Here is a 27,316-nt window from a genome sequence, read left to right as displayed (position 1 = left end):
AAATGTGGCTGATCATACATATTTCATTCTGTATGTAGATATCGTTGGTCAATGTTTAGATGTAATGTATGAAATTACAACCATAATTATTTATTCCTATGTTTGAATTATAAATTATGATAATTGATATCTCTAGAAAACAGCAGTAGAACAACAGAAGCAGAAAACAACAGGAGTAGAAAAACGCATTCCTTCCAACATTTGTTGGATACAATTTCTAGTGAAATCATACCACCTACTGCCAATCAAATGACTTTAGTTCTCCTTTCTTCAATGTGTCTTTACTCATTCATGTGTGAAAGATATACTGGTATAATACGGGTTGCACCAAGTAAAATACTAAAACTTGTAAAAATACATGTAGATGTCTTTTATCAATAACTTAATTTGTTATTAAGTTAGAATAAAACGCTGATGGTTTAAAATTGTTCTGAAAAATATTACACTCTGACTTAACCTGTAGTAACGTAGTAACTTGAAGGAATCATGCTCAGTCCCTTAAAAAAATAACTTTGAGATAAGATGGCGGTATTCACTCTGCACTCTGCATTCAGACCTTCGTACTAATGGGTGATAAAAAGTGGATTACATCTCAGGGTAATTTGCATACAGGGATCATCCCATTGTTCTGAAATTTAGCACATTAAGAACATCCTGTTCATTCTAATTGGATGGAGGGGGGGGGGGTCAATTCAAGAACCAAATTTATAGAGGGTGGGGGATTAAAGTGAGATTACAGCACATCTTCAGCTTGTGGCGCCTGCAAGTTACTTAGAAAAAATATACACTTTCAGAATACATATGACAAGAGAAAAGTCATTGTGTTAACTTAAAAAATTAAAATTTGAAAGTTATAATTTTTTTGTACTTTTATAGTGGTACTGGGTAACTAATTATGGGAAAATTGTTGGATTTACCCATTTTCTTTTCAGGTTCATTTCAGAATATTTTTGTTTTCCAGTTCCCTGATTAAACTCCAGGATAAAACAAATCAAGGGGTTGTTTCATGAAGCAAAATAATAGTCAACAATTTCAAATGATTATTGTTATAAGCTACTGAAATCATTGCATCTGTAAGAAAATCACTGATGCATCACGGGACACTCCCCTGTACATATAATGAACATTTCCAATGAAGAGTTAATGTATGAACATAGAATTCTCCTCATACATTCTTTTATTTTCCTAATTGCTGACCATCCCTTTCTCTTCTTTGCCTGGCTGCTTCATACCAAAAAGTCTTGAAAGTAATGAAAATGATTTGTATCTACTTGGTCTAATAGCAGATGGTCTAAACTCTAATTATCAGATCATCTAACACAATCATGGTTAAACACATTCTGTCTACTATTAATTCGGTCTAGTTACCATTTGGTCAAACCATCACTTTATCAAACTACCAGTTGGTCTAATCTAATGCCTGGATGGTCTAATTTCCATTTTGTTCAATTATTATTAGGTACTTTGTCATATTAAAATTTGGTTCATAAATATTCAACATCATAACATGTACTACATACATGTACTACATACATGTATACATTCATGTAGCAAATGAAATGTGAGATCCAGTGGATATTAAACAAATTGAGAACAGCCTAACTGGAAATGGCAATTAGACCAAATGGGTTTTATGTTGGAAAAACTGGTAGTAGAAACTTGGTAGACTAATGTAGAGAAGGTAAGATTAGACCTAGTCACCATGTGGGGTGAGATGAAACAAAGAATAGACCAAGTGGGTGTAGACCAAGTGGCAATTTACTATGACGAATACCAACATTGTGGCCTTCAACTTGCAATATGAGACTGAATAATATGCTACTTCTGGGCCCCCTCTTACAAAGAGTTACATCTAATCCAGTCAATCCTATCTGTATGGAAATCCATCCATACCATAATTCTTTCTACAGGAAATTTGCACAATTTCTTTAAGTAAAACAAAGAGAATCACACTCAAGAGAACAATGAATGTATGAATATACATCATATCTAGGAAATATTTTGAACAAATTTGCATGTTAGATGTTGACTTTGCTGGCCGTCCATAGCTGTGATTGATCGGATCAACTCTTTGTAAGATGGGGGCCTGATGTGCCAGGCTGTTTCTTGCTAAGACATTAGCTTTGCTTTAGAAGATTGGATAATATACTACTTCTGATGTAACTGGCTGTTTCTTGCTAAGAAGTCTCTCTATGGTTTAAATGTAGAAGAGAAGCAACGCCTTAGACTTGCTTTAGAAGACTGGATAATATACTACTTCTGATGTGCCTGGCGGCTTCTCACTCAGAAGTCTCTTGATGGTGATGAGGAAGAGTAGCATGGCCTTAGACTTTGGCCCCAGGCTCAGCATCTGGACATCCTCATCGGTCAAGTAAACACCATCACCTGGATGACAAAAATGTATTAGAAAATTTTAACAGCATTATATTTTATTTTTCTTTCCCATCACAAAGTAAAGACACTGTCACATCATTCCAAGCGTTGTGTGTGACTTATGGGTATTACCCACCTGCAACCTGCGCATTTGTAGCAAAAATAATTAAACAATTTTTGCTATACGCAGGTTGCCCGCAGGTCGCCAGCATCAAATGACAGAATCTTGCACACAGATACCAAAGGGCTCTTTCTCTAGCATCTCGATCATGCATATTGATTTGATTTGATTTGATTTATTTTATTAAAAGAATGGGAAAAGAATGGGAAAAATACATATGGCTATAATAATGCATAAGTGACAAATTACAGTTTGCTACTATATAGTAAAAGACAAGTATAAAGTGTAGGTAGGAATATATCATAATCAAAGGTAATCTTTGGAAAGGAGAAGTAAGAGCCAAGGCCCCGGTTTTCATTCTCTAATATGCAAATTATTTGTTTTTCTGTGTTCTAAAAGGCAAATTTTATATTCTCTGTTTACAAACATAAAACACATAAAGTAATTACAAATAATAATAATAAAAAACTTAGGCTTCAGTCACAACTCAGAGCAGCGAACGACCGATTAATAGCCTGCTCGGGCGCCGCTAGAATTTAGGCATCGCTCAACAATTTTGTAGAAGTTGAGCGGGCTGTAAAGACTTATCAGTGGCCAAGCAGTGCCCTGTCAATTACCCATTACTCAAGGCTAAATCTGGGTCAAATCGGGAGAACTTTTCTGCTTGGCATCCGAGCAGTGATCGGCTGATGACCCACCGATTCCCGGATGGTCATCCACCGGCCTATTTCTCAGTAATCGCCCAGCTGATCTTGAATTCATCGCAAGATCATCGACCGATCTCTGAGCGGCCAGCCGGAGGACCCTCGACAGCCTTTGATCCAACAGGTTTAATTTTTTTACCTAAATCGTTCGACTGGCGAGCGCTTGATTTTGTCGGCGCCCGGATGGCAATCACCTGGGTACCAAGTGTATTTAGGTCAGGGAGTGCAAAAGAGCAGGCGCTGCCAGAATTTTAAGTCGGCGCTAAATCTTGAGCGGCAACGGAGCGATGCCCCAAAAACCTGTGGTGGCCGGGCGAAATTGGCTAAAAACTCGCCGCCCGGTCACTGAGCAGGCAAATTTTTGGGTTTGTGACGGTAGCCTTTGACAAAATGTGTCAATTATTTAAACACTGGAAATAATGCGTGCTAAACACTGAGAATAGTTTACATTGGAATATTTTTTACTGATAATCATAATCCAGTTTTGTGGGCTTGAAAAATTTCAGTTTCGGTAATATTTTTAAAGAAGTTTTTCATAATGAAGAAAACTAGGAATTTAAATGAGACATACAGGAGTTGGGGGAGGAATTGAGAAGGATCGGTTTTCTGCATACACATATAAAGGAATGATACAATGCATTAGACAGTGGGCAAAGAAGAAGTTTGAAATTGCCTAATTGCCATTGAAGCCATAACCACACATGGTTGCTGATTAAGTTCATAGCAATCATCATGAAGAAAGTTCTGGAATTAAATAGAACATACCACGTTTATGTTTGATGTTGAGGATGGTATTGATGCAGGAGATGGTCTCATTAACGAGGGTTAAAGGAAGGATTCTCTTCATATGGGATGACTGCTTGGAGAACTCATCATCCATTACCATGGCAACAAAGGCGATGCTAAATGACAGAAAGAGTTTATGAAGAAGAACATGTATGAAAATAAAAGGAAAAACAAAAATAAAATATCAATGAGCACTTGTGGTATAGATATATCAATTTTCCTTATGGAAATATACATTTGGTAAATAAATCTATTACTCTGCACATGCAACTCTACAACTACTGTTATTAATACTACTACTACTACTACTACCAAAGTTCTGCTCCTACTTCTACATGTATGACAAATGCATATATGACAGCAAATACCAACATTTGGTACATAAATCTATTTCTCTATATTATGTAACTACAGTTACTGTTACAAATACTACATGTACTACTACTAGTAGCACCACCACCACTACTACTACTAGTAGCACCACCACCACCACTACTACTACTAGTAGCACCACCACCACTACTACTACTAGTAGCACCACCACCACCACCACTACTACTACTAGTAGCACCACCACCACCACCACCACCACTACTACTACTAGTAGCACCACCACCACCACCACCACCACTACTACTACTAGTAGCACCACCACCACTACTACTACTAGTAGCACCACCACCACCACCACCACCACTACTACTACTAGTAGCACCACCACCACCACCACCACCACTACTACTACTAGTAGCACCACCACCACCACCACCACCACTACTACTACTAGTAGCACCACCACCACTACTACTACTAGTAGCACCACCACCACCACCACCACCACTACTACTACTAGTAGCACCACCACCACCACCACCACCACTACTACTACTAGTAGCACCACCACCACCACCACCACCACCACCACTACTACTACTCCTACACTACTATTGCTGCTGCAGCAGCTACCATAGTTCTCGTACTTCTACGAGAAGTACACATATAGGGGAGTATAACAATCAATACCAATAGCATTACCCCTATTAGAAAGCACGTGCAAATTTTTGTCGCAATCGACGGCCGAGATCATAAGAGGAGGGTGAGTCAGCCCCCACTAGGGGTAGTAGAAATAGGAGCCCCCCCCCCAACAATTTTTGTGATAAATGCGCCACACAAAATTTGTTTAATGCGTCGCTCGCTGACTTTTTACTTTCAAATTAGTGCTGTAGCCGAACCGCCGAACCGAACGGTAGTTCGCCGAACATGGCACTTCCGAACCGAACACTAAGACTTGGTTCGGAAGTTCGGCAAAAAAAAAAAAAAAACGGCTTTCAGCTAATAAATGTATAAGTTTACACCCTTTCTAATCATTATATTTGCGCATTCTCTATTTAATCTTCTTTGCAATTGTATGTTGGAAGTATGCGCTTATTTTGCGGTTACTAGATTTTGTTTTCATTTTCATGTTGACATTGTGGTTTTTACGGCCCTGATTAAGAAAGGAGATCCGATGAATGATGTTGCGCGAGCTTGCGCTATAATCATTTTACTGGCTTTCATCATCTCTCGCTCTGTGGCCGAATCGCCGAAGCATGGTAAAGAAAACCAAAACTGTATGAGTGTTCATTGGTTAAATCTAATTATCTAAAATATTGTTGTTTTTAGGTGGCGAACAAGATTCTTGTTTGAAAATCTTCAAAGTATTTTGAATGAACGAGCTCAATAAACTGAAAGTGAAAGATGAAGTACCATTAATATTACGAATTACGATACGATGTGATTAAGATCGTAACTCGTGTATTGTTGCGGCGGAGAATAAAGATCTGATTGAGGTGATTGACATTATTATTGAGGTGTCGGCTCGCTACTGTCTAGTTTTCATGATTTTAGAGAGAAGTAAAGAGTTTTGAAAACGAGAGATCCAGTGAAAGTGGGAAATAAAGTGAGTGACTGTTAGAGATGGAAAGGAGAGACGCAAAACAAATAATATAGAAATGAGATGAGGTGAAGTTATATTTTTTATTATTAACAATCAGATGAAAATAAAAATCAAACACTCAAGATCCCCTTCCCCTCGTTGACAAGTTGAATGAAGATAAAGCCATGCGGAAACATTCATCTCTTGGGGGAAAATGACCCCCAATCTTTACTTTTTTTTCCCTTTCTTATCAACTTCTCAAATTAACCATAAACAATGCGATGATCACTCTACTCCCCCTGTCCCATTACAGTCGTAAAACTTTGCATCCCACTTGGTCTGTATGTTCATGGTCGAATGAAATCTGACCAATGAAATCATAGAAATCTCGGGAATTGCTCTTCAATCAGTGAGCTGAGTTTCGCGAGCAGACAAAGCACATGGATGTATGTACCGATGCGACAATCAGCGACATGCGATTGGTGGTTTAGTTCACCCATCGAGCCAATTAGCGAAAGGCGCATTACATAAGCACGCTTTCTTTGACACGCCCCTGGCCCTACTGTGCCTACAGTTCAGTGCACTGGCGCTGGCCGCCTCGTATGTGATGCAATTGCCAATCACGTTTGGCCGGACTGTATATAAATATTCATGAGCTCAGAGTCCCGCTACAAGGGGACTGCATGCGCTGGCCTAGCTGGTACGAGTGCGAGCGTAGTTAATTTGGCAAGTATCCAAAGTGTGGTCCAGGTATGGACGACTAGGAAGAGTCGCCATTTTAGAACTGTGAGTTACCCAATAAATCTGTCATCAGATAATCAAATTCGAGATAACAGTTGATTCGTTGAGCGCTATAACTTTCATAGTTTCATGTCAACAAGATAGAGATAAAATGGTTTGATGTGACAGAGGTACACGCGAGCACATGCAGTCAATCAAGTACAAATTGTCTACCGGTACGCTACGTATGTACCTGAATGAACTATAGCTTTATCAGTCTATCATTACCGAACCCCGAACCGAACCAATGTTCGGCAAATTTCTGCCTAACCTTGCCGAACCGAACCCGAACATGGCGCCTGACTTGCAGCACTATTTCAAATCTCGCGCAACTTTTGCGACCCCCAGGTGCGGGGTTCCCAATGTATGCAACATTTCGTAAGTGCGTGAAGACCCCAAAGTTGCTCAAAAATGTGAATTCATAAATGTCTTGTTATTTTTCCTTTTACTGATTGAAATAAATTAATTTCATCTTGTTCATGGTCAAAACAATGTCCCCAACAATTTCCATTAATAAAAACAATACAAAACAAAAAAGCTGTAAAAAAAATAAAATACATAAAAAATTAATGTGATGTTGATTTTTTTTTAAGTACGTATGATCAGATTCCTATAAAGAGTCTGTGAACAAAAAATTAGCATTTCAGGGACATTATTTAGTTAATTAGAGCGAACTTTTGATTTTACGCATAAATTAGCATTATTTATTTAATAGCAATGAGATTTTTCACAGAAATTGATCTTACAGTTTTGTAGATTATGCCATGGGTAACAAGCGTGCCAATTTTTGTCGCGATCGCGCACTTGACGGCAGAGATCATAAGGGGAGGGGGGGGGGGCTGAATCAGCTTCCCCCCCCCCATCTTCTTAAGCTCAAAAATTGCCCATTCTATTTAGTGTTAAATTGCTTATCTAAGTCCCCAAGCATGTCAGTCAGGCTCAATTCAAATTCAATTGCCACATTAGATTATTTCATCCCATCTTTCTACCTTTTATTATTAATTTCTTTCATGTTTTCCCAATTTAATGGTTTGATACCACTATTTCACCTTTTTTTTGTTCTCCCGTTATCCACAACATGATTTCAATACAGGCACAAAATATTATTTTTTAAATTTTTATCTTTAAAACCAACTGCCTAAATCTGTAACATCGAATAAGATATAACATGGCCGTGAATGGGGATTTCAAGAGGCTCTCTTTTAACTTTCCATGGCTCTTTAGAGCACTTCAGGGGCAAAGTTGCAAAGACCCTGTGTATTATTTGTTTTATTTTCAATGTATACATACTCCTCAAGTTCAGGGTATTGGCTGTGAGTAGGTTCTTCCACTTTCACTGCATGGTAGTGACCTGAAGGCCTCTCAGGAATGGTGTCTACAACTGACTTTGACACATTAGCAGGTTGCATCCGTGGATCAACATATCTGTGAAATATCAAAGATAGCAATAGAAATAAACTTTTGAATTATTACACTACATGCAAAATATTGAAGTCTTGAAATTCACCTTTAAATTTAACAAATCTGTAACAGTTTAATTTTAACTCTTCATGCAAATATTTCATAGAATTAAACCACCAAGACATGTTCAGCATAATTATACAGTAGATGTGTAAAACATACAATAAATAACACAAGTGAATTAGTACATACATGTAGTTATAGTAATTTCATTTTGGGAGAAACAATTCAATTAAATTCTCTATTTCTTCTACACTAACTACGGCATTAATGAAAGTCATGAGGAATTTTAATTCTTAATAGCATTAAAGGTGTCTTCCATTTTCTATGTCGTAACAAAAAATGGAGTCGTGATAGCACAGTCGGTAGAGCAGTGGTTTTGGAGCATTTTGATAAGGCATTTATCATCACTACCAGGTCCCTCAATTTAAGTCAGTCCTCTTGTTGCTTGTTTACAAGCATTCATGCTTTATTAATTAGGTAAAAAAAAATTAAAGGAGAATGAAACCCTTGAAACCAGCTGAGGCCATATCAAAGAGAAAAATCAAAGAAACATATTGTTGAAAGTTTGAGGAAGATTGAATGAATAATAAGAAAGTTATGAGCATTTGAATATTGAGATCACTAATGCCATGTAGTTCCTCCCATTGGCAATGCGACCAAGATCTGTGATGTCACACACGTACAACTCCCTCATTACTTTAGTACTTATTTCCCTTATATTCTCACTTTTATAGAGTCTATCACAAGGTGAGGTGTTCTCTTTATGAGAGGACAAGTACAGAGGTTTCACAACATTATATAATTGATGAATCGTTTTTCATATGATTAGAATGAGCAAAAAGAGATGTTTTGGGGTATATTTTCAGTGTCCAAAAGGGGAGGGTTGTTCATCTGTGACATCATAGATCTTGGTCGCATTGCCAACGGGAGGATCTCCATAGCATTAGTGATCTCGACATTCAAATGCTCATAACTCTTCTATTGCTAGTCCTATTTTACTCAAACTTTTGTTGATCTTATGCTTTGATTTTTCTGCTTTCACAAAAGCTAACTTGCTCCAAGGGTTTCATTCTCCTTTAACACCACCATGACAAATATGAATACAGAAATATCATAATTGGTCGGAAAGATGCTTGGACTGACATTAAAGGAAACTTGTCTGTAAATCAAACAGACGAGATTCACAGTTCCTTCTTTGTGGAAACCAATTGCCTACTAGACCCAGATGGACCATATACAAAGCCTACAAGACATATATAATTCAATAGTGAACTGGTTAAAGGAGAACTCATCTATACCTGGTGTAAGACATAGTAAGCTCAGGTGTCTTTGGCATCTCATCAGCCATGAACCTTGAAAGATCATACGACTTGGAGTCGCCAAGCTTTCCAGAGAGTCCAGGAGGCGTCTCCGGCATGTCATCCAGGGAAGGCTGAGGCTTCTCGGTATAGAGACGCTGGGGTTCCTCTGGCGTCTGTTTGGGTTCATGCGAGGTAAGGCGGACTGGTTCCTCCATGATGAAAGAGGGTTCAGAGGGTGCGAGGTCACCAAAGGCTTTGGAGGTGGTCCTGATTGTAAGAAGATCAGAGTAAAAAACACAGAAAGGCTGAAATAACAATAATGATATCTATTATTTACCCAGGGTAGCCACTCGAATAATTAGCTGGCTTTAGCAGGACCTGCATAATATGAGTCTTATTTAGATTATATAACACAAAGCATCATATTAAGGTCTAAAGCAAATTGGATGGAATTTGGGGAAAAAAATACTAAATTTTTTCTTAATTTAGAAAAAGGCCACAAAAATGAATCATCAATTTTTAAACTTAAGCAAGGCGATTGTATACTTACAGATATGAAAAATATTAATTGAGAAATAAAATCATTCTATACACAATTATATCAAAAGCCTATTGTCGACTCGAGGCAAAACTCCTTATTCTTAGGACAAGAAAATATTCCAAAGTTACCCTCAGACTCCAAGAGTAAATGTGACTTGCCGTTAACGTTAGAGGAATGTACACCATCCTTATTACTTATGTCAAAAAACAAGTCACCGGGAAACGACGGTTTAACGGTTGAGTTCTATCGCAAGTTCTGGGGTAAAATTGGACAGCTTTTGGTAGATAATCTTAACTACAGTTTTCAACAAGGTCAACTTTCTAGTTCACAAAGAAAAGGTTTAATTACACTCATATCAAAGAAAGGGAAAGACAAAATGTTAATCGAAAATTACCGACCCATCACTCTAGTGAATGTTGATTTGAAAATTGGTTCTAAAGCTCTTGCAGAAAGATTAAAGAAAGTTCTGCCTGATTTGATTCACCCCGATCAGGTAGCATTTATAAAGGACAGATTTATTGGAGAAGCTGTCAGGACAGTTAAAGATGCTCTTTTCTTTTCCGACTTGAAAAATATTCCCAGAATATCATTAAGTTTGGATTTCCAAAAGGCATTCCATTCACTAGACCATTCTTTTTTGTTGAACGTCCTCCGATCATTCAATTTTGGAGAAGGATTTTGTAACTTTATTAAAGTTTTATATACCAATTTAGAAAGCGCGGTAATGAATCGGGGTCTGTCATCGGGTTATTTTCCCGCTGAAAGAGGTGTTAGGCAGGGAGACCCATTGAGTCCTTATTTATTTGTTTTAGCTATAGAGACATTTGCCATAAATATTTGTGAAAACAAGACAATACATGGTTTAAAAATATCGGACAATTTAGAATTGAAATTGTCGCTGTATGCGGACGACATAACGGTTTTCCTTTCAGACAATATTTCATTTAGACACCTTTTGAATACACTTCAGAATTTCCGAAAGGAATCATCACTCTCTATCAATATTTTCAAAACAAAGGCAATGTGGATAGGAGCCTGTAAAGATAATCAACATTCACTAGAGAATATCCAGTTTGAGAAGTCTTTGACAATTCTTGGGGTAGATATAGCTTATTCACTCAATGTTTTTTCTTTACAATTGCAAAGAACACTTGATAAAATTAGAGTACAGTTGAATTTATGGAAATCTCGTCATTTATCTTTAATAGGCAAAATACAAATTGTCAAAACCTTTGCCTTATCGCAATTACTTTACCTTGCAAGTTTGTCAAAAATCCCAGATTATTATATAAAAGAAGTTAATAAGTTAGTTTTTGGGTTCATTTGGAACGGCCCTGACAGGATCAAAAGGGAGATACTTGTTAAGCAGTATGAAGATGGGGGGCTCAAAATGATATGCTTAAAATCTCTTCTACAAGTGCACAAAGTTAAGTGGATACAAAGAGTTTTTACATCCAATTTAAAGGGATGGAAGATTATCCTGTTGACACTGCTTCAAAATGTAGGTGGTGACTTTATATTCCATTGTAATTATGATCTTAATATTTTAAACCTGACAATTCCTGAATGGTATAAAGATGTCATGGTTAGTTGGAGCACAGTATTTCAAAAAAACATAAAAATATGTAACCAAATGCTATGGAATAATAGATGCATATTACAAAATGGAAAATCTTTTTATAAGCCAGAGATAAAAAACAAAGGTTTTGTTAAAGTGTCACATATGTTGGATGAGTATGGCAGACCATTAAGATGGAAAGATGCCAAAAATAAAGGCTTAACATTTGTTGAATACTTTTTGCTTCTTGACTGTTACAAGTTTATGCCATCACAATGGAAAGTATTTTTTCTATCTCAAAACTTTCATCCCATTGTCGACAACATTTTATTGATTCCAACTTTAACTATTGATGGCATCACTAGAGAAGTAACGGGTGTACCAAAGTATATTTTTTACACATTTTTTATGAATGAAAATAACCCATCAATTTCAAATATATTTACACGTTTAAAAGACACTTTGAATATGGGTTTCAACAAGAAATAGTAAGAGAACTCTTAAAACTACCTCTAAGTACTACTATAGATACGAGACTTCGAGCTTTACATTTCAAGATTATTAATAATTTGATTCCTACCAAGGTTTGGTTATTCCGTATTAACAAGGTAACTGATACACTTTGTACATTTTGTAAAGTATCACCAGAAACTCTAGTGCATCTTTTTTATTCTTGCCATGTCGTTAACCAATTTTGGAATAATGTTGGTACACTTTTTGCTTCACTAGATCTTCCTGATTTCCTCTCAGAAAGATATGTTCTTTTTGGTATCTGTAAGCCCCAAATTCCCAGAAATATATTTATATTGAACTTTCTGCTCCTGTCAGGTAAACAATATATTTTTAGATGTCGATGTGACGAAACAAAACCTACTCTCCCCCATTTTTGTAACTTTATTTTATCATTTGAAACTATTGAACATACCATAGCACAAAGGAAATGCAAATTAGAAAAACATGATGGCAAGTGGGCTATCATTCTGAATACTTTAAAGAGGCGATAAAGCAGAAGGCTGTTTCTGTTATGTTTTTTTTTTTTTTTTTATAGGCCAAGTGCCTGATTTTTTGTTTGTGTTGTAAACAAACATATATGATTTTTTATTATATACTATTTTGTATGTTAGACATGTTATCTTATATGCCAACGTCATCTGAACTTTTATATATGATCCATTATATCATGAATGTTTTGTTATGTATATTTTGATGAAAAGGATCAATAAAACATGAATTACAAAAAAAATAATGTGTTATTTTTGTCCCTCTCAAATCTTATGCTGATCACCTCACTAAATGGCAGAATTTCCCATTTACAAAGTCTTTGGTATAATAACTCAGCAAAAAATAAAATATAAACCTACAACCTCCCGTTCATGAGGCAGGCAAAAACAAATGCCCTGGAGTTGAAGATTATGCATATTCAACTCCAACACATGTAAATTTCAAGCTCATCATAGTAGGTGAGGTTGGTCTTATACATCAGTTTTTATTATTGAATCCCACTCTATCCCATAAGTCAGGGCATAAATTAATCTAAGGCCATTACAGTTCAGACTGTTAGATGCCCTTTTTACTGGCTTTGATGCCCCTTCATTGGGCTTGGAGATTTGTAGCACTCTTTTTAAATTTATTTTTACATTTACAGAGTAATATAGAGATGTGTCCTGTCAAAAAGGCATGAAATCTGTAGCCACGGAAAAGAAATACAAGTAAAAATCACACAAAGGACCAACTGACCTAATATTCCACTTGGCCGTCATTTCTGGGGTGGGAGGTGTATCGGTTTGATGGCCCAGATTAGCAAACATATCAGGTTTGTTTGGTGGCTTGTCTGAAGCCATGGTGAACTCTGGCTGGCTTGGGATTGGTGCTTGGATAGAGGTAAAGTCCCATCTAGCCGTCATCTCTGGAGGTTGAGGAGTCCCAAACTGGTCATCATTCTGCAAATTCAAAGTTTCGAATTGTAATTGAATGTGAAATGCTTTAATATACACCGTATAAGAGATCTGACATGACAATCCTGACTTTTTGCATTCACTATGGGGGAAACTCTATACAACGCATTAACGCACCAATTCCTTTGAAAATGCAATTAAAATCACAATGGAGAGCTGAGAGGCTTTTGTCAAAAGTTGGTGGACTGGGACAGCATTGGAATCTCTTGACTCTGGACAATGACATATTTGCAATTGTTCGTCCGGTGCAACTCATCGGATGAACTGCTGTCCCAGTCCACCAACTTTTGACAAAAGCCTCTCAGCTCTCCATTGTGATTTTAATTGCATTTTCAAAGGAATTGATGCGTTGAAGAGAGTTTCCCTGTAGTAAATGCGAAGTCTCTATTCACTCTCACACACCCCAAAAATAGTCATAATTATTGCTACATTACTTTGATAGATGATATCGAATGTGGGGAGCTAAAATCAAGTCAGTCAACCACAAGTTTGCACCAAAAATTTGCATGCATGTTCCCCATAAGATAATCTACAAAACTGCAAACTCAGTTGTTTTAAATTTACTGTTTTAATTGATTGTGCTAATTTATGTGTAATACATGCATTGGATGACATTTATCTTCTGCTATACATCAATGAATGAAGACACACATATTCTGATTTGTGGTCTTGATACATATTTTTCCTTGGTCCTTGCAAACCTACTTTTAACCAGCCTATTAGCCCCCAATTATTTTTTGTCTTGTCAGACACGGGGGCAAGATGTGCGAGACTTGTAAGGAACAATGACATTTCACAGCAATTTTTTTTCATGATTCAGACCTATTGTTTACAGGAGGGGGGGAGGCTTACAAAGCCATAGTCATTAATAAATATTACCCAGACAGGCTTACAAAGCCATAGTCATTAATAAATATTACCCAGACACCGGACTTGCATCTGATCAGGGTTCTATAACACAAAGCTTAAGAGATTACACGCAGGCTTGACTTTTACGATTTATTATACATTGTAGTCAATTAACAAATCATAAAAATATGTTCTACGATGATTGCTTAGCTTTGTGTTACGGGCCCCAGAAGGAACATCTTCTGTCAAACAAACAATCTTCATGTTCTGTGCTCTTACCTCTGTTAGATTGCTTGGAATGGCGTCCAATACAGATGCAGCACCATTCTTGTTTGCTGTTTTATATTGCAGAGACTTCTTGGCTCCCTGGTATCCGCTGGACTCATTGGATTGTCCAGCATGACCACGAGGAAGATCACAAGCCATGTCTGATTAAACAAGAAAGGGGTTCATTAAAAATAAATACCAGTTGTGGTAACAATCTCAAAATGAGTTGGAACAGAATCTAATAAAATTACCACCCAAGTGTTTTATGTATGAATAAAAAATATGTGCCAAGTGGCTCTGGCAGAAAACGCGTAATTGCTGAGAAATGAGTAAAAAAAGCATGGAGTTCCATCAAATGTCAGGTATTTCTCCAAGCAATATTAATACACTGTCCCACATATGCATTTCTGTGTTAGTGATTGTCAGAATTATCAGGGTTGAGCTAAGATTTCATGATTTCACAAAGGTAAGTTTACATTAGTGTACCAGATCTAGATATATGATAATATGGTGACAATTAACCTTGATCTTAAAGACTTTCTCATGAAATAATTGTTTGCTGCAACTACTATCTTTTACCTTTGAGAAAAAATAGTATAAATAGCTTGCTTTATCTCTGTAGAATATAAGAATGAAGCTATTTACAAAGATAGGAAATGCACAATTTTTTTGGGGGGGATACTAACCAGGGTACCCTGACTCATACATCAATAAGATTTTGAAATTTTTGCTTCAAACTGTGCTTGAAACTTGTAACTGCTGTATTTATATCCGTGAACTTTATGTTACTATCATGGCCTGTTCTGTTCTTCATACATGTATACCTAGACAAACTGCAGAGAGAATATATTACACAGATATAATAAACTTTCAAGAAATTGTCTCTTTTAAAAGTAAAATCAAGAAATATGAACATATATTTTGGATAAATCGAGAATTAATCCAGGGTTGGCAAAAAATCTCCCGACCCCCCTAAAAATAGGTGTTAGGGGGTGGTATAAGTAAATAAGTAGTCAGGTAGGAACCAATACCCCCCCTCCATCATGTATTTTATACTGCATGTACATGTAGGAATAAAATCCATTTGAATGTGTAACCTACCTATAAACTTGGTGGGAGTCTCTTCTGGGAACTCATTTCCCCCAAAGATCCCAGGGGTCACGGTGACTCGGGCCGAGGGGGTGGTTGTCACACCAATAGGAGTGAACGGACATGCATTGGCCTGGGTAGGGGCACCAACAGGGGACCTGGCTCTTTCCATTTGTCTGGTAAATATAAGAAAAAGAAGATGAAAGTGTAGAGATGATAGCTACATTATTATTCAGCGATTCATCGTCCAAACGATGTCTATACTTAAAAGCGCTATACTTAAAAACAACCATATTACATACATACATGTATAAAGTAAATGTCTAGGAGGAAAACATCTACATAAGTTTATTAATGAAGCTCTCTCCTCAGCTTTTCAGACCACAAATCTTGATTAAACTCCTTAAGCCTTTTAGCTGAAAGCGCCCTAATATGTAACGTATGCTTTTTCTTTTACATGGTTATGGTACATACTTGCTGTTGTAAGTGGAACTAAGCTGGGTGCTTCCTTGCATTGCAGCATGTCTCTGCTGATTATGAAGATTCTTCTTGGAGATGTTTTCAAGGAAGTTGGAGCTCAGACCAAAGTCTTCTAGTTTCGGAGTGCCACCAACCTCTGGCAAAGCTATGTGTGGGTTCTTCGCTGGTGTAGCATGTCTGAAATTTGATTGAAATGAAAACAAAATTTTGTCATTCATTAAAAAAAATAAAAAATAAAATAAAACATTTTGGAAGTCCATAGATATATATAAGGTATGTTTTTATACTGATGATACATTCGGTGTGTAGAATGATTTATTGTTCACAGAGAAAACAGTCAAAGTGAATTTTACATTGGCCAATGACACAGAATTTTTATTTAATTTAATGGTAATTTTTGAAGCAGAAGTCATCCCCTACCCTCCTTTGCTGATGAACAAGGTACACTGCAATGTACCTTGTTCATCAGCAAAAAGATATGTCGTTGGTTTAAAATGTTTCTGCATGGGTAATTAATTACCCATGCAGTAACATTCAAACCAATGACATATCAATTTCACCTTGTGGTAGTGGTTTATTTTATATTGCGGCTTTTGCCCTTCTTTGACTAAAGAAGCCAGTGACATATCAACCAAAAGAGAGTTATTGCTGGTCAAAGATCATGGCATCGGTGTATGAATGGAATGTACACATTTTGTTCATTTACACAAATTATGGTTTTGTTCATTCTTGCTTATTTTTTGTCAAAGTGGGGGAGCATAAAACATTCCAACTGGGTAATAAGGTTACCCAGGTGCACCAAGGTGAAACTTGCCGAGTGTGAAAGGGATATTACATTACCAAAATAAAACAAACAATTTAAAACATCTATGTCATCAGAGTGAATGGATTACAGCTTACTTGAGTTTTTCAACAGGTTTAGGTTGAGGAAGCTTTTCTGCAACTTCTTGAGGATCTTTGTTATCCTGGTGCTTGCTCCTTGACACCTGATCCAGGAAGCCTCTGCTCAATCCAAAATCTTCCAGTCGAGGTGTTCCCCCTTTCCAGGAAGATCCCAGGTTTGGCTTGTTGGATGGAGTCGTCGGTCTGCGCCAGGATAAAAAATAGTCAAGAAACCTAATTTGTTCATATCGATTGTGCATTGTTAACATACTGGAAATGATGTATTGTAAGGTGTGTGTGAATGAGTGAAAGAAATACACGATGGCTATGGAGAGGGTGATTTGCCTCCCTTAAACAAACAAAAAAATCCTATTTTATTGTACAGTTTGACTCCTAAGTAAATTTAAAGGACAAGTCCACTCCAACAAAAAATGTATTTTAATAAAAAGAGAAAAAATCCAACAAGCATAACACTAAAAATTTCATCAAAATCGGAGGTAAAATAACAAAGTTATGACATTTTAAAGTTTTACTTAATTTCACAAAACAGTTATATGCACATCCTGGTCAGTATGCAAATGAGGAGACTGATTACATCATCCACTCACTCTTTCTTTTGTATTTTATTATATGAAATATTCTAATTTTCTCCTCATTGTCGAGTGAAACAACAATTAATTCCACCCTGAACATGTGGAATTAGCATTGTTTGATACTATGTGGTTCAATCAAGTTGGTCCTTATACAAATCAGTAAAAATGAAAGATTGTATAATTTAAACAATAAAAAACAAAAGAAATAGTGAGTGAGGGACATCATCAAATGTCTCATTTGCATGTCACTGAGTTATGCATATCACTTTTTTGTGAAAAATAAGCGAAACTCTAAATGTCATAACTTTCTTATTTTACATCCGACTTTGATGAAATTTTCAGCGTTATTTTTTATATTTATTTAAATCAACATTTTTCTGTGGTGGACCTGACCTTTAACAAGATCCATGCATATCATCATAGCATTGTGTCGAGTCCATAAAAAGAAAAGCAGAATCAATAGTCTTCATTAAGAAAAAAACGTTGAAAATTCTACTACAAAACTGCCATTATGAAGCAACATTGCCATTTTAAGGATCACCATAGTAAAGCAAATTGAGAATTTTCAGATATAAATAACTTTCTCATTTCATGACCAATTTCTATCACATTTTTGTTATATTGCTTCTTTCAATCCCTTTTCTCATTATAATTTTTCCTCTTTTTTTCATTTTCTCCCAGTTTCTTTCATTCAGCACTTTGTACTTTTGACCTACCATACATGTGATGGCAAGAATCAAGCCATAGGACATCAGAATTGTGTTATATTGTTATAATTGTATTTCATGTTTTTCGTCACAGTTGACACTCTTACATTTTGGACGAACAAAACCAACTGAACCAAACGAAGAATTCATGGAATTCCTGGAAAAATTCCTATTCAAAGTACATGTATTTATTAAATAGCATTAGGCATGCAGAACTTACACATTTTCTTTCATTTCCTCAGCATCATTTGCAGAGGTAGCAGAAAGGTCTCCTTCTGGATGTTGTGATCCAGTCCCAACTGCTTCTTTCTCAATGGAATGAAGAACAGGAAGCCCTGAGAATAAACATGAACAAAACATGAACAGTGTGAACAACACTCATGCCATGATCTAATAAGAAAGCTGTATTTCATTACCATTTGGCCATACGCCTTATATGTATGTTTTATTTTATTTAAATGTTCTATAAGTTCTACATGTACGTTTAATTCTGTTGCAATGACTTGATTCCAAATCTCTATTTCATAGCTTCATAATGCAAATCAAATCTGAATTATATTTATGATATTTTTTAAAATATAATCTTAAGTTTCAATCAGTTTTTTTTCCAATACACAATTATAAAAATCCCAGGCTGGTATTATCTAATAAAATCTCACTTGTGCATGTCTCAATCAACCAACTGTTTTCTCATTTAAATATGAATATTTTGAATTTATTATTTATTTTTAATTAATTTTATATACAATCTTCAAATGTAAATAATATTCAATGTAAACATTGCACAATTAGTCTTCGGACTGCAGCATTGTATTATGTTTTATATCTAAATAACCAAAATTGATTTGAGTTGAATTGAACTACATGTAATGTACACAGTATGTCTCCCCATTCTGTCACCTGGTTCCTACATGTAATACCACAAAGGTAAATTCCGACAAACTAGTGATTAAGACCAAGAAGCATTTGGACTCAATCAGAAAAAAACTAAGTATGCAAAAATTGCAATTATTTTCTTCAGCAAAAGAAACAATAAAGTCCCCATTTTTTCAAAGTCTGAAACTTTGTACATGTATTGATATACTCAACAAAACTTGACTGCATCCAGCAATGCCTATCTGAAGGTAATTTCATCTGTGTAAACAACACTACAATATATATATTTCTACATGAATACTACATGTACCGCATTGTAACTTAGACATTTTATCAATACACAAAATAAACACTTTTTACAGAGAGTTGCTCTCATGACTGGTGTACAGTCATAACATGGTTCCATTTCATAAAGACTTGTTGTAACAAATGCACAATTTCTATTTACAAAGTTACTATCAGCAAATCACTTGTAACTTCTATTGCAAATTTGTTTTGCCCATATCACATTTCGTTCTTTAAAAATTACATAAAGTTCTTCATTTCAAATTTGATTCACCTTTGACTTTACTTGGCTGTGGCTGGTAGCCATACTGCTGAAGATACCCTTCAAGGAGATTGACCTTTGACCTGTATGCATCACACAGCTGACTGCAAGAATCAAGAAGTTTGTTGAACTCTGATGATGAAGGCAGATGGGATTGTATGTTTCCAGCTTCACGCTAGTATAGGGATAATGAGCAAAGCCAGAGAGAGAAATGTTAGAAATAATGATTTTTATGTTCCTGCGTGTCCTGTGAGGTTCACTTCTATTATTTTTTTTTTCATTATAATTTTTATTCTAAGAACTAACTGATAGTGTTACTGTTATGTCTTATGTCTAAATCCGAAATCTTATTCATGTTTAATATTCTAAATAATCGAAGTAACTGTCTTACGTTAAACTCAGACGGATTTTCCTTAAGTAGGGTGTCTGAAGCCACACTGAAAAGTGTCAGCATAAAACAGGCTGATTTAGGGGGAAATATGGCACAATTTTTCGGGAAATTCAGGCTGCTAGAAAAATGTGATCTGAATTGATTATTAACTTGTGTTAGGCATGTATGGAAAGATTAAATTCAGGGGCCTCTTTTGACAGTCAGGAAAAGTTTATAGGATTATTTTAAATAAGGATTTAGAGATAAATTTCAAACCCATATTTGTGTGTGTGTTGAGATTGCCATTTCCCCATGCGTTTTCTATGGGAAAATGAAATTTCTGTTTTGCACAATTTTTTTCACTTTGTCGCAATTTTTCATTGTGATCTGGTTTCCAAATCTTTATAAAAATTATACCATCAGAAAGAGCATAAAAAATCCTATTGGAATCTTTATGGACAAGTTTTTGGCATTATATGAATTTATAACAGCTCTCGGAAGCTAAAAATTTGGATTTGTGTGTGTCCACAGTCTATGGCAGAGAAATGCTGAAAATTGACCCAATTTCATTCTTTGAAGGTCATTTCTCTTCAAATTCACAAATAAAATATATTTTCTTGAAATAAGAAAAAAATATTTTTTTCTCCAGACACCCTAACAGTAATGTAATGAGATGAGTTGTATCTATTTGTACTGCGCGTATGTACACCCCTTTGCATGCGGGGTAAGGCGCGGCACTGTCCGAAGTAATAAATAAAGGATTAGTCAACTTGTATTATGGAACCTTAACAAATTGCCTTCGAGTCCTTATTTGTATGGGAATACAAATCACAACATGGTGGCAGCGGTGCAGAACTTTTATCATAGAAATGACTGGATCGATTTGATTCGATATATCTACCCTAAAGATCAGATGAGAAACGTTTTATATTGTGCCGTGTGATTGACGGAATTGACTGAACCGGCCTGGTTGTTTGAGCGAAAGCCCAGTGAGACACCGTGCCGAAGTCTTCCCGTTGTGTGCCGAAGGAATCCACTACGGCGCTTGGGGTGATACGTTATGGTACACACACCCATGAACTTTTCAAGCGCAGGTTGCCATGACATCGACGCGGACTGATATTGATTGGTCAAGCATCGCGACATAAATTATGTTGATGAGGATCGTCGACGTCACAATACGACCGGACGGGACCCTTTTGTGATAACGTCTACATCTAGCTCTTTATTGGGAACGACAAGTAGACCAAGACTTGCTGAACTGGATCCCGGTGAAATTGAGATGTAACAGAGGGCCTGCAGTTCCATCATAAGAGAGACTTTCCATAAGTTTCCACGGGCTGCCTAACTGAGTATCAGAATGTTCAATGATTATGAATCTTAGATTCCAGTTGAGACAATGAGAGACAAATTGGGTGGTTGACTTAGACTGGATCTGCCAGAAGATAAATTTCACAGATGACAAACTAAGACTAAGTGACCGCGTCAGTGAGTATGTGAAAGGACATGTCAAAATCAGAGCCTATCTATTTCAAATGAGGAACTGAGACTATGAATGTAGGCCTATATTGAGCATTGAGGACACTTTCTATTGAATTTGATGTTCTTACTCTTTCTATTGAAATTGATATTCCTTGATGTGTTAGACTTAAGGCAATTCCCTGAAATTATTTATGTATGAATGATGAATTATTACATGTTTCTCTATTTTGTATGTAGACTATATTTGATGTATGGATTCTAGATTTAGATCTAAGGTGTAACACAAGGTTTTACCAAACAGATCTGTACACAAATCTTCATCTGCACAAAAGAAAAAATTTAGCAAATTTATCACACACAAATAGTGACGAGTTAATAATTTCAAAATGGGGGAAATGACCGGTATTATACCACCTTGTATGGACTGGAAGTCCCAAGATCCTCCGTCATCTTTTCAGAATTTTAGACAATATTGTGAAGTAATTTTCAAAGGTCCATTGTCAAAGAAATCAGATGAAGAGAAATGCAATTATACTCTCCTGTGGCTAGGACAAGAAGGGATACAAGTATATAAGTCCTGGGCTAAGGAATTCAAAACGCCTGATGAGATTTTTGAAGCTTTCTCCAAGCATTTTGAGCCTAAATCAAACTTCCGTGTGAGTAGATTCAACCTCCAGAAGTTCAGACAAGATCAACATGAGACAGTTGATGATTTTGTGGCCAGGTGTAAACTTCAAGCAAGGAAGTGCAAGTTTACAGATGCTGAAATGGAAGAACGTCTCATCGAACAACTCATCATTGGTACCAAGCATGTCAAGGTTCAAGAGAGACTCTTAGGAAAAGACGAGACACTCAAGCTGGATGCAGCACTTGACACGGCCAGGACACATGAAGCAACAGAAAGCCACATGAGCATGATGAAGGCTGTTGGGAACCCCAAGATGAACATGGACGCAGTTCGAAAGAAAACACACACCGAAAGTAAGTGGCAGAAGAAATGCCAAAACTGTGGTAGATCTCATCCGAGTAAGCAGTGCCCAGCATATGGTACCCAATGTCGCGGATGTGGAGGACAGAACCACTGGCAGAAGTGTTGCAGGAAATCTTCCCATGGAAAGAAAACCACCTCGGGAAAATCATATCAGAAGAAGCAACAGGGTGAGAAGTATGAGATGGGACCAAAGAAATACCAAGGTCGCCATTCATCAAAGCAAGTCCATGAAATGCAAGAGGATGATTATCCAGAGGACGAGATGGAAGTATGCAGATTTGAGACAATTACTATCGATTACATTGAGAAGGATGAAGCTTTTGCAGACATCGATATCATGCTTAAGCCAAAGAAACCAGCAGTCCTAAAGGTTAAAGTGGATACAGGAGCCCAAGGAAACCTCCTACCTTTACGTCTGTATAAGCTAATGTACACAGACCGAGTGGGCAAAGATGGCCGACCACTACCTGGGATGCTCAAGAAGTCAAGGACAATTGTTACAGGATATGGCCAGAAGGTTATACCATTGTTCGGAATCCACACAATCACATGCATGCGAGGCAACAAGAAGATTGACGCGAGATTCTATGTGGTGAATGCTGATGGACCAGCCCTAGGAGGATTGCCATTATCGCTGAAGTTGGGTCTTGTGAAAATGAACTGTGAGGTGAAGGAGTCCTCAGACTGCACTATCACAGACAAGGAGCAGTTGAGAAAACTCTACCCTGATCGATTTGAAGGCATAGGACAGTTCAGTGGAGAATATCACATAGTCATTGATAAAGATGTACAGCCTGTCATACACCCTGCAAGGAGATGTCCAATACATATCAAAGATGAGATAAAAAAAGAATTGGACGAGATGGAAAAACTAGGTGTGATAGAGCCTGTTTTCGATCCAACAGATTGGGTATCAAGTTTGGTTTATGCCCAGAAACCAAATGGACGTTGGCGTGTATGTCTGGATCCCAAAGACCTCAACAAGGCAATCAAGCGAGCGCATACCACAATTCCTAACCTAGAGGAGATAAAACACAAGTTTGCAGGAGCTCAGGTATTTTCAACGCTCGATGCCAAGCACGGATACTGGTCAATAAAGCTGGATGATGAATCAAGTACCCTTACTACCTTTAACAGTCCATTCGGCAGGTACAAATTCAAAAGACTTCCGTTTGGATTGTCTGTATCCCAGGATATATTCCAGCAGAAGATGGACCAGATACTAGAGAAATGTCCGGGGGTAATAGGCCTAGCTGATGACGTCGCCGTCATTGGAGCAAACTCAGAAGAGCACGACCAGAATCTACACCATCTCATGCAAGTAGCAAGGGAACATGGTCTAGTATTCAACATAGAGAAGTGTAGAATCAAGAAGGACCAGATCCGATTCTTTGGATTGATTTTTGACAAGGATGGTGTTCACCCAGACCCTCGGGTGCCATCAAGGCACTAGCAAGTACGAAGCAGTTACAAGAGTTCCTTGGAATAGTAACCTACATGTCTCCATTTATCCCCAACCTTGCAACACAAACAGCTCCACTTAGAGAGTTGATGAAGAAGGATGCAATCTTTGCATGGACAGCATCGCATCAACAGGCATTCGAGTCCATCAAGAAGCTGATCAGTGATGAAGTTACCCTAGCGTACTTCAATCCTGAGGAAGATGTGGTGATCGAAGTTGACGCTTCATCTAGAGGACTCGGGGCTGCCTTGACACAGAAAGGCAGACCTATAGCCTTTGCATCAAAGTCACTGACTGACACAGAGAGAAGGTACGCCAACATCGAGAGGGAAATGCTCACTGTGATATTCGCTTGCGAGAAATTCCATACATTCGTGTATGGCAAGCCATTCAAGATTCTTTCTGACCACAAGCCACTTGAGATGATTCATCTAAAGAACCTCGGAGCAGCTCCCCCAAGGTTACAGAGGATGCTTCTACGCCTTCAAGATTACGATGTAGTCATCAAATACAAGCCTGGACGTGAGATGTTGTTATCAGACGCAATGTCCAGACTCAATCCCCTACCAGGTCCGACTATAGAAACACCAGTGCGCATCAATCATGTCATGTTTTCTGAAGAGAAAATTCAGCAAGTTCGAAATGCAACTGCCCAAGATGATGAGTTATGCGCATTGAGAGATGTCATCCTTCAAGGTTGGCCTGGAGATCGACGTGATGTAGCACAACCACTGAGAAAGTACTGGGCATACCGAGATGAATTGTCCATTGAAGATGGTGTGTTGCTCAAGGGGTCAAGAGTGTTCATTCCAAAAGCCATAACACAAGAGTTTCTAGACAAACTACACGATGCACATCAAGGAGTGATAAAAAGCCAGCTACTAGCCAAAAATTCCATCTACTGGCATGGCATAAATTCACACATTGAAGAAAGAGTGAAGTCATGTCCAATATGCCAGGAATATGGAAAGTCACAAACACCAGAACCACTGCATCCTCATGACATCCCGACAAGACCTTGGCAAGTCATCGCAACCGATCTATTTCACCTGGATGGGAAGGAGTATCTGTTGGTTGCGGACGTCTACTCCAAGTTTCCGATCGTGAAGAAACTCCAGCATACAACAAGTGCCAATATCATCAGTTTGATCAAAGAAATATTTTCAGAACAAGGCACACCTGAAAAGTTATTGAGTGACAATGGCCCACAATACAGTAGCGCACAGTTCAAGACCTTCGCTGAAGAATGGAGGTTCACTCACATAACCTCAAGTCCAAGATACCCCCAGTCCAACGGTTACATTGAACGACAGGTCAAGACCATCAAGACAACAATGATGAAAGCAAAGCAAGCCAAGCAGGACATCAACAAAGCCTTGCAATACTTGCGAGCCACTCCCATTGACCATCACCTACCATCACCAGCAGAAATACTGTTAGGCAGGAAGATACAATCAGATCTTCCAACTAGGATCAGAAACCACGATCCTAACAGAGACGCTATCAAAGAACGCCTCCAAGCAAGACAAGATCAGCAGAAGACCTACTATGACAGGAACACACGTTCCCTTCCACCACTACATCAGGGACAACAGGTTCGAGTGCAAAATCAGGAGAGCGGAAAATGGGAAAAAGGAACAATCCTTAACAAGAGACCTGAACCTAAATCTTATGAAGTACGAACACCTAGTGGTCAAACTCTACGCCGCACCCGTAGGCATATCCGGGAAACCGGAGAAAAACATGAAACGCAACATGAAACAGAACAGGTCATTCCACAGCCTGATCATGACAGTACTGATGCAAGTAGTGATACACTCAATTCACAAAAGTTCAGTGACAAACAAACTCAAGACACACATGTCAGAAAAAATGGCAGACAATCCCAGAACACATATATCACTAGATCAGGTCGTCATGTGCACAGACCTGAACGTTTTGACCCTTAAGTGTATTATATGTAAATATGTTTAGGCACGCAAAGTTAAAAGTGCTAAAAGCTTGTTAAATATTATTAATATGTACGATGATTCAGATGACTAAGAACTGGAAATTTTTTTGCAAACAATTTACGTTAAAATTTATATGTGGATTGATGCACTACAAAGCAAAACAAGTGTGTTTTAAAGAGTTCAAACTTTTAACTGTTCATTTTTATAGTGAAAAATAATTGCCGATTCATTGGCATTGTCTGGAATTTTTTTTTGTTAACATTGATGAAAAGAGAGATTTTCAATAGTTGAAGGATTGAGCATATGTACAGTTTTTTTTTGGGAGGGATAAGTTTTGTGAAAATGTATGACATATGATATTGCAAATGAATAGGAAATGTGCATGCCTAAAAGCTTTTGCAAGTGAGAAGAAATTAAGTAACCAAAAGAAATCATTCCAAAATGTTATGGAAACTGTTCAAATTGTTTTTAAGGATAAACACGATGTTGTTAAAAGAAGGGAGATGTAATGAGATGAGTTGTATCTATTTGTACTGCGCGTATGTACACCCCTTTGCATGCGGGGTAAGGCGCGGCACTGTCCGAAGTAATAAATAAAGGATTAGTCAACTTGTATTATGGAACCTTAACAAATTGCCTTCGAGTCCTTATTTGTATGGGAATACAAATCACAACAAGTAACAGCTAACTTTTTTACCGCTTTAGCCTTTACTTGTCTTCTTAAAAAGACTTAAGACAGTTAATATTTTTTTTTAATAATAAAAATATCATGATTATCAATAAGACAATATCAATTCATTTTTCAAGCCAAAATCCAATCCGGCTCAGTGACAGTGACATAAATAAATCTAGTAACAGTCACTCACACTACTACTACTACTACTACTAGTGCGAGGTCAATTAGTAGTAGTAACACTAGTGACAATGTACACTAAAAATAGTACAACTACAAATGTACCTTCACGTTATGGGCATCTGCTTGCATTCGTCGCAGAACTGGGCGGGCGGAGTCCCCGCTTGAACGAAGAGCAACTGGCCTTTTCATCCGCTCCTCAGCGAGAGCGCTCTCATTTTGAACGTTTCTTGCAATCCGTCTTAGTTGACCAAAAACGTTTTCCCCATCCATTTCTAAGCTTCGTGTACCTCTGCAACAGAAAATTTGTCAGAAACTTGCTTCTGATTTGATGAAACACCTCTAAAGGTAGCTAAAACAGGGTAAAAAATTACCTACCGTTTTGAATTTGTAGAAACCGCGGCCGCGAAATCAATTA

At 37.4% G+C, this 27,316-nt stretch overlaps 1 protein-coding gene across 1 annotated transcript; it reads right to left on the bottom strand.

Moving 5' to 3' along the window:
• Positions 1 to 27,316, bottom strand: LOC129259061 (proteoglycan 4-like). The gene is made up of 13 exons (XM_064098321.1): positions 27,277 to 27,316; positions 27,004 to 27,190; positions 19,801 to 19,963; positions 18,586 to 18,700; positions 17,084 to 17,269; positions 16,178 to 16,360; positions 15,716 to 15,879; positions 14,627 to 14,775; positions 13,281 to 13,483; positions 9,442 to 9,711; positions 7,970 to 8,104; positions 3,964 to 4,100; positions 1 to 2,385 (listed from the first exon to the last, which is right to left on the bottom strand). Exons 2-13 carry the CDS (start codon positions 27,169 to 27,171, stop codon positions 2,234 to 2,236), a joined length of 2,025 nt encoding a protein of 674 aa, XP_063954391.1. The 5' UTR covers positions 27,172 to 27,190; positions 27,277 to 27,316; the 3' UTR covers positions 1 to 2,233.

This window comes from Lytechinus pictus, chromosome 4, assembly GCF_037042905.1.
Source record: "Lytechinus pictus isolate F3 Inbred chromosome 4, Lp3.0, whole genome shotgun sequence".
Classification (NCBI taxonomy): domain Eukaryota; kingdom Metazoa; phylum Echinodermata; class Echinoidea; order Temnopleuroida; family Toxopneustidae; genus Lytechinus; species Lytechinus pictus.
Note: the sequence above shows the minus strand (reverse complement) of the source record. Positions and strands in the feature narration are given on the sequence as shown.

Coding starts and splice junctions, on each gene's coding strand:
- LOC129259061 (XM_064098321.1), bottom strand. CDS start 27,171: ATGGATGGGGAAAACGTTTTTGGTCAACTAAGACGGATTGCAAGAAAC. Junction 16,361..17,083: donor AAACCTGTTGAAAAACTCAA/GTAAGCTGTAAT, acceptor ATCAAATTTCAG/ACATGCTACACCAGCGAAGA. Junction 9,712..13,280: donor ACGGCCAAGTGGAATATTAG/GTCAGTTGGTCC, acceptor TCTTACAATCAG/GACCACCTCCAAAGCCTTTG.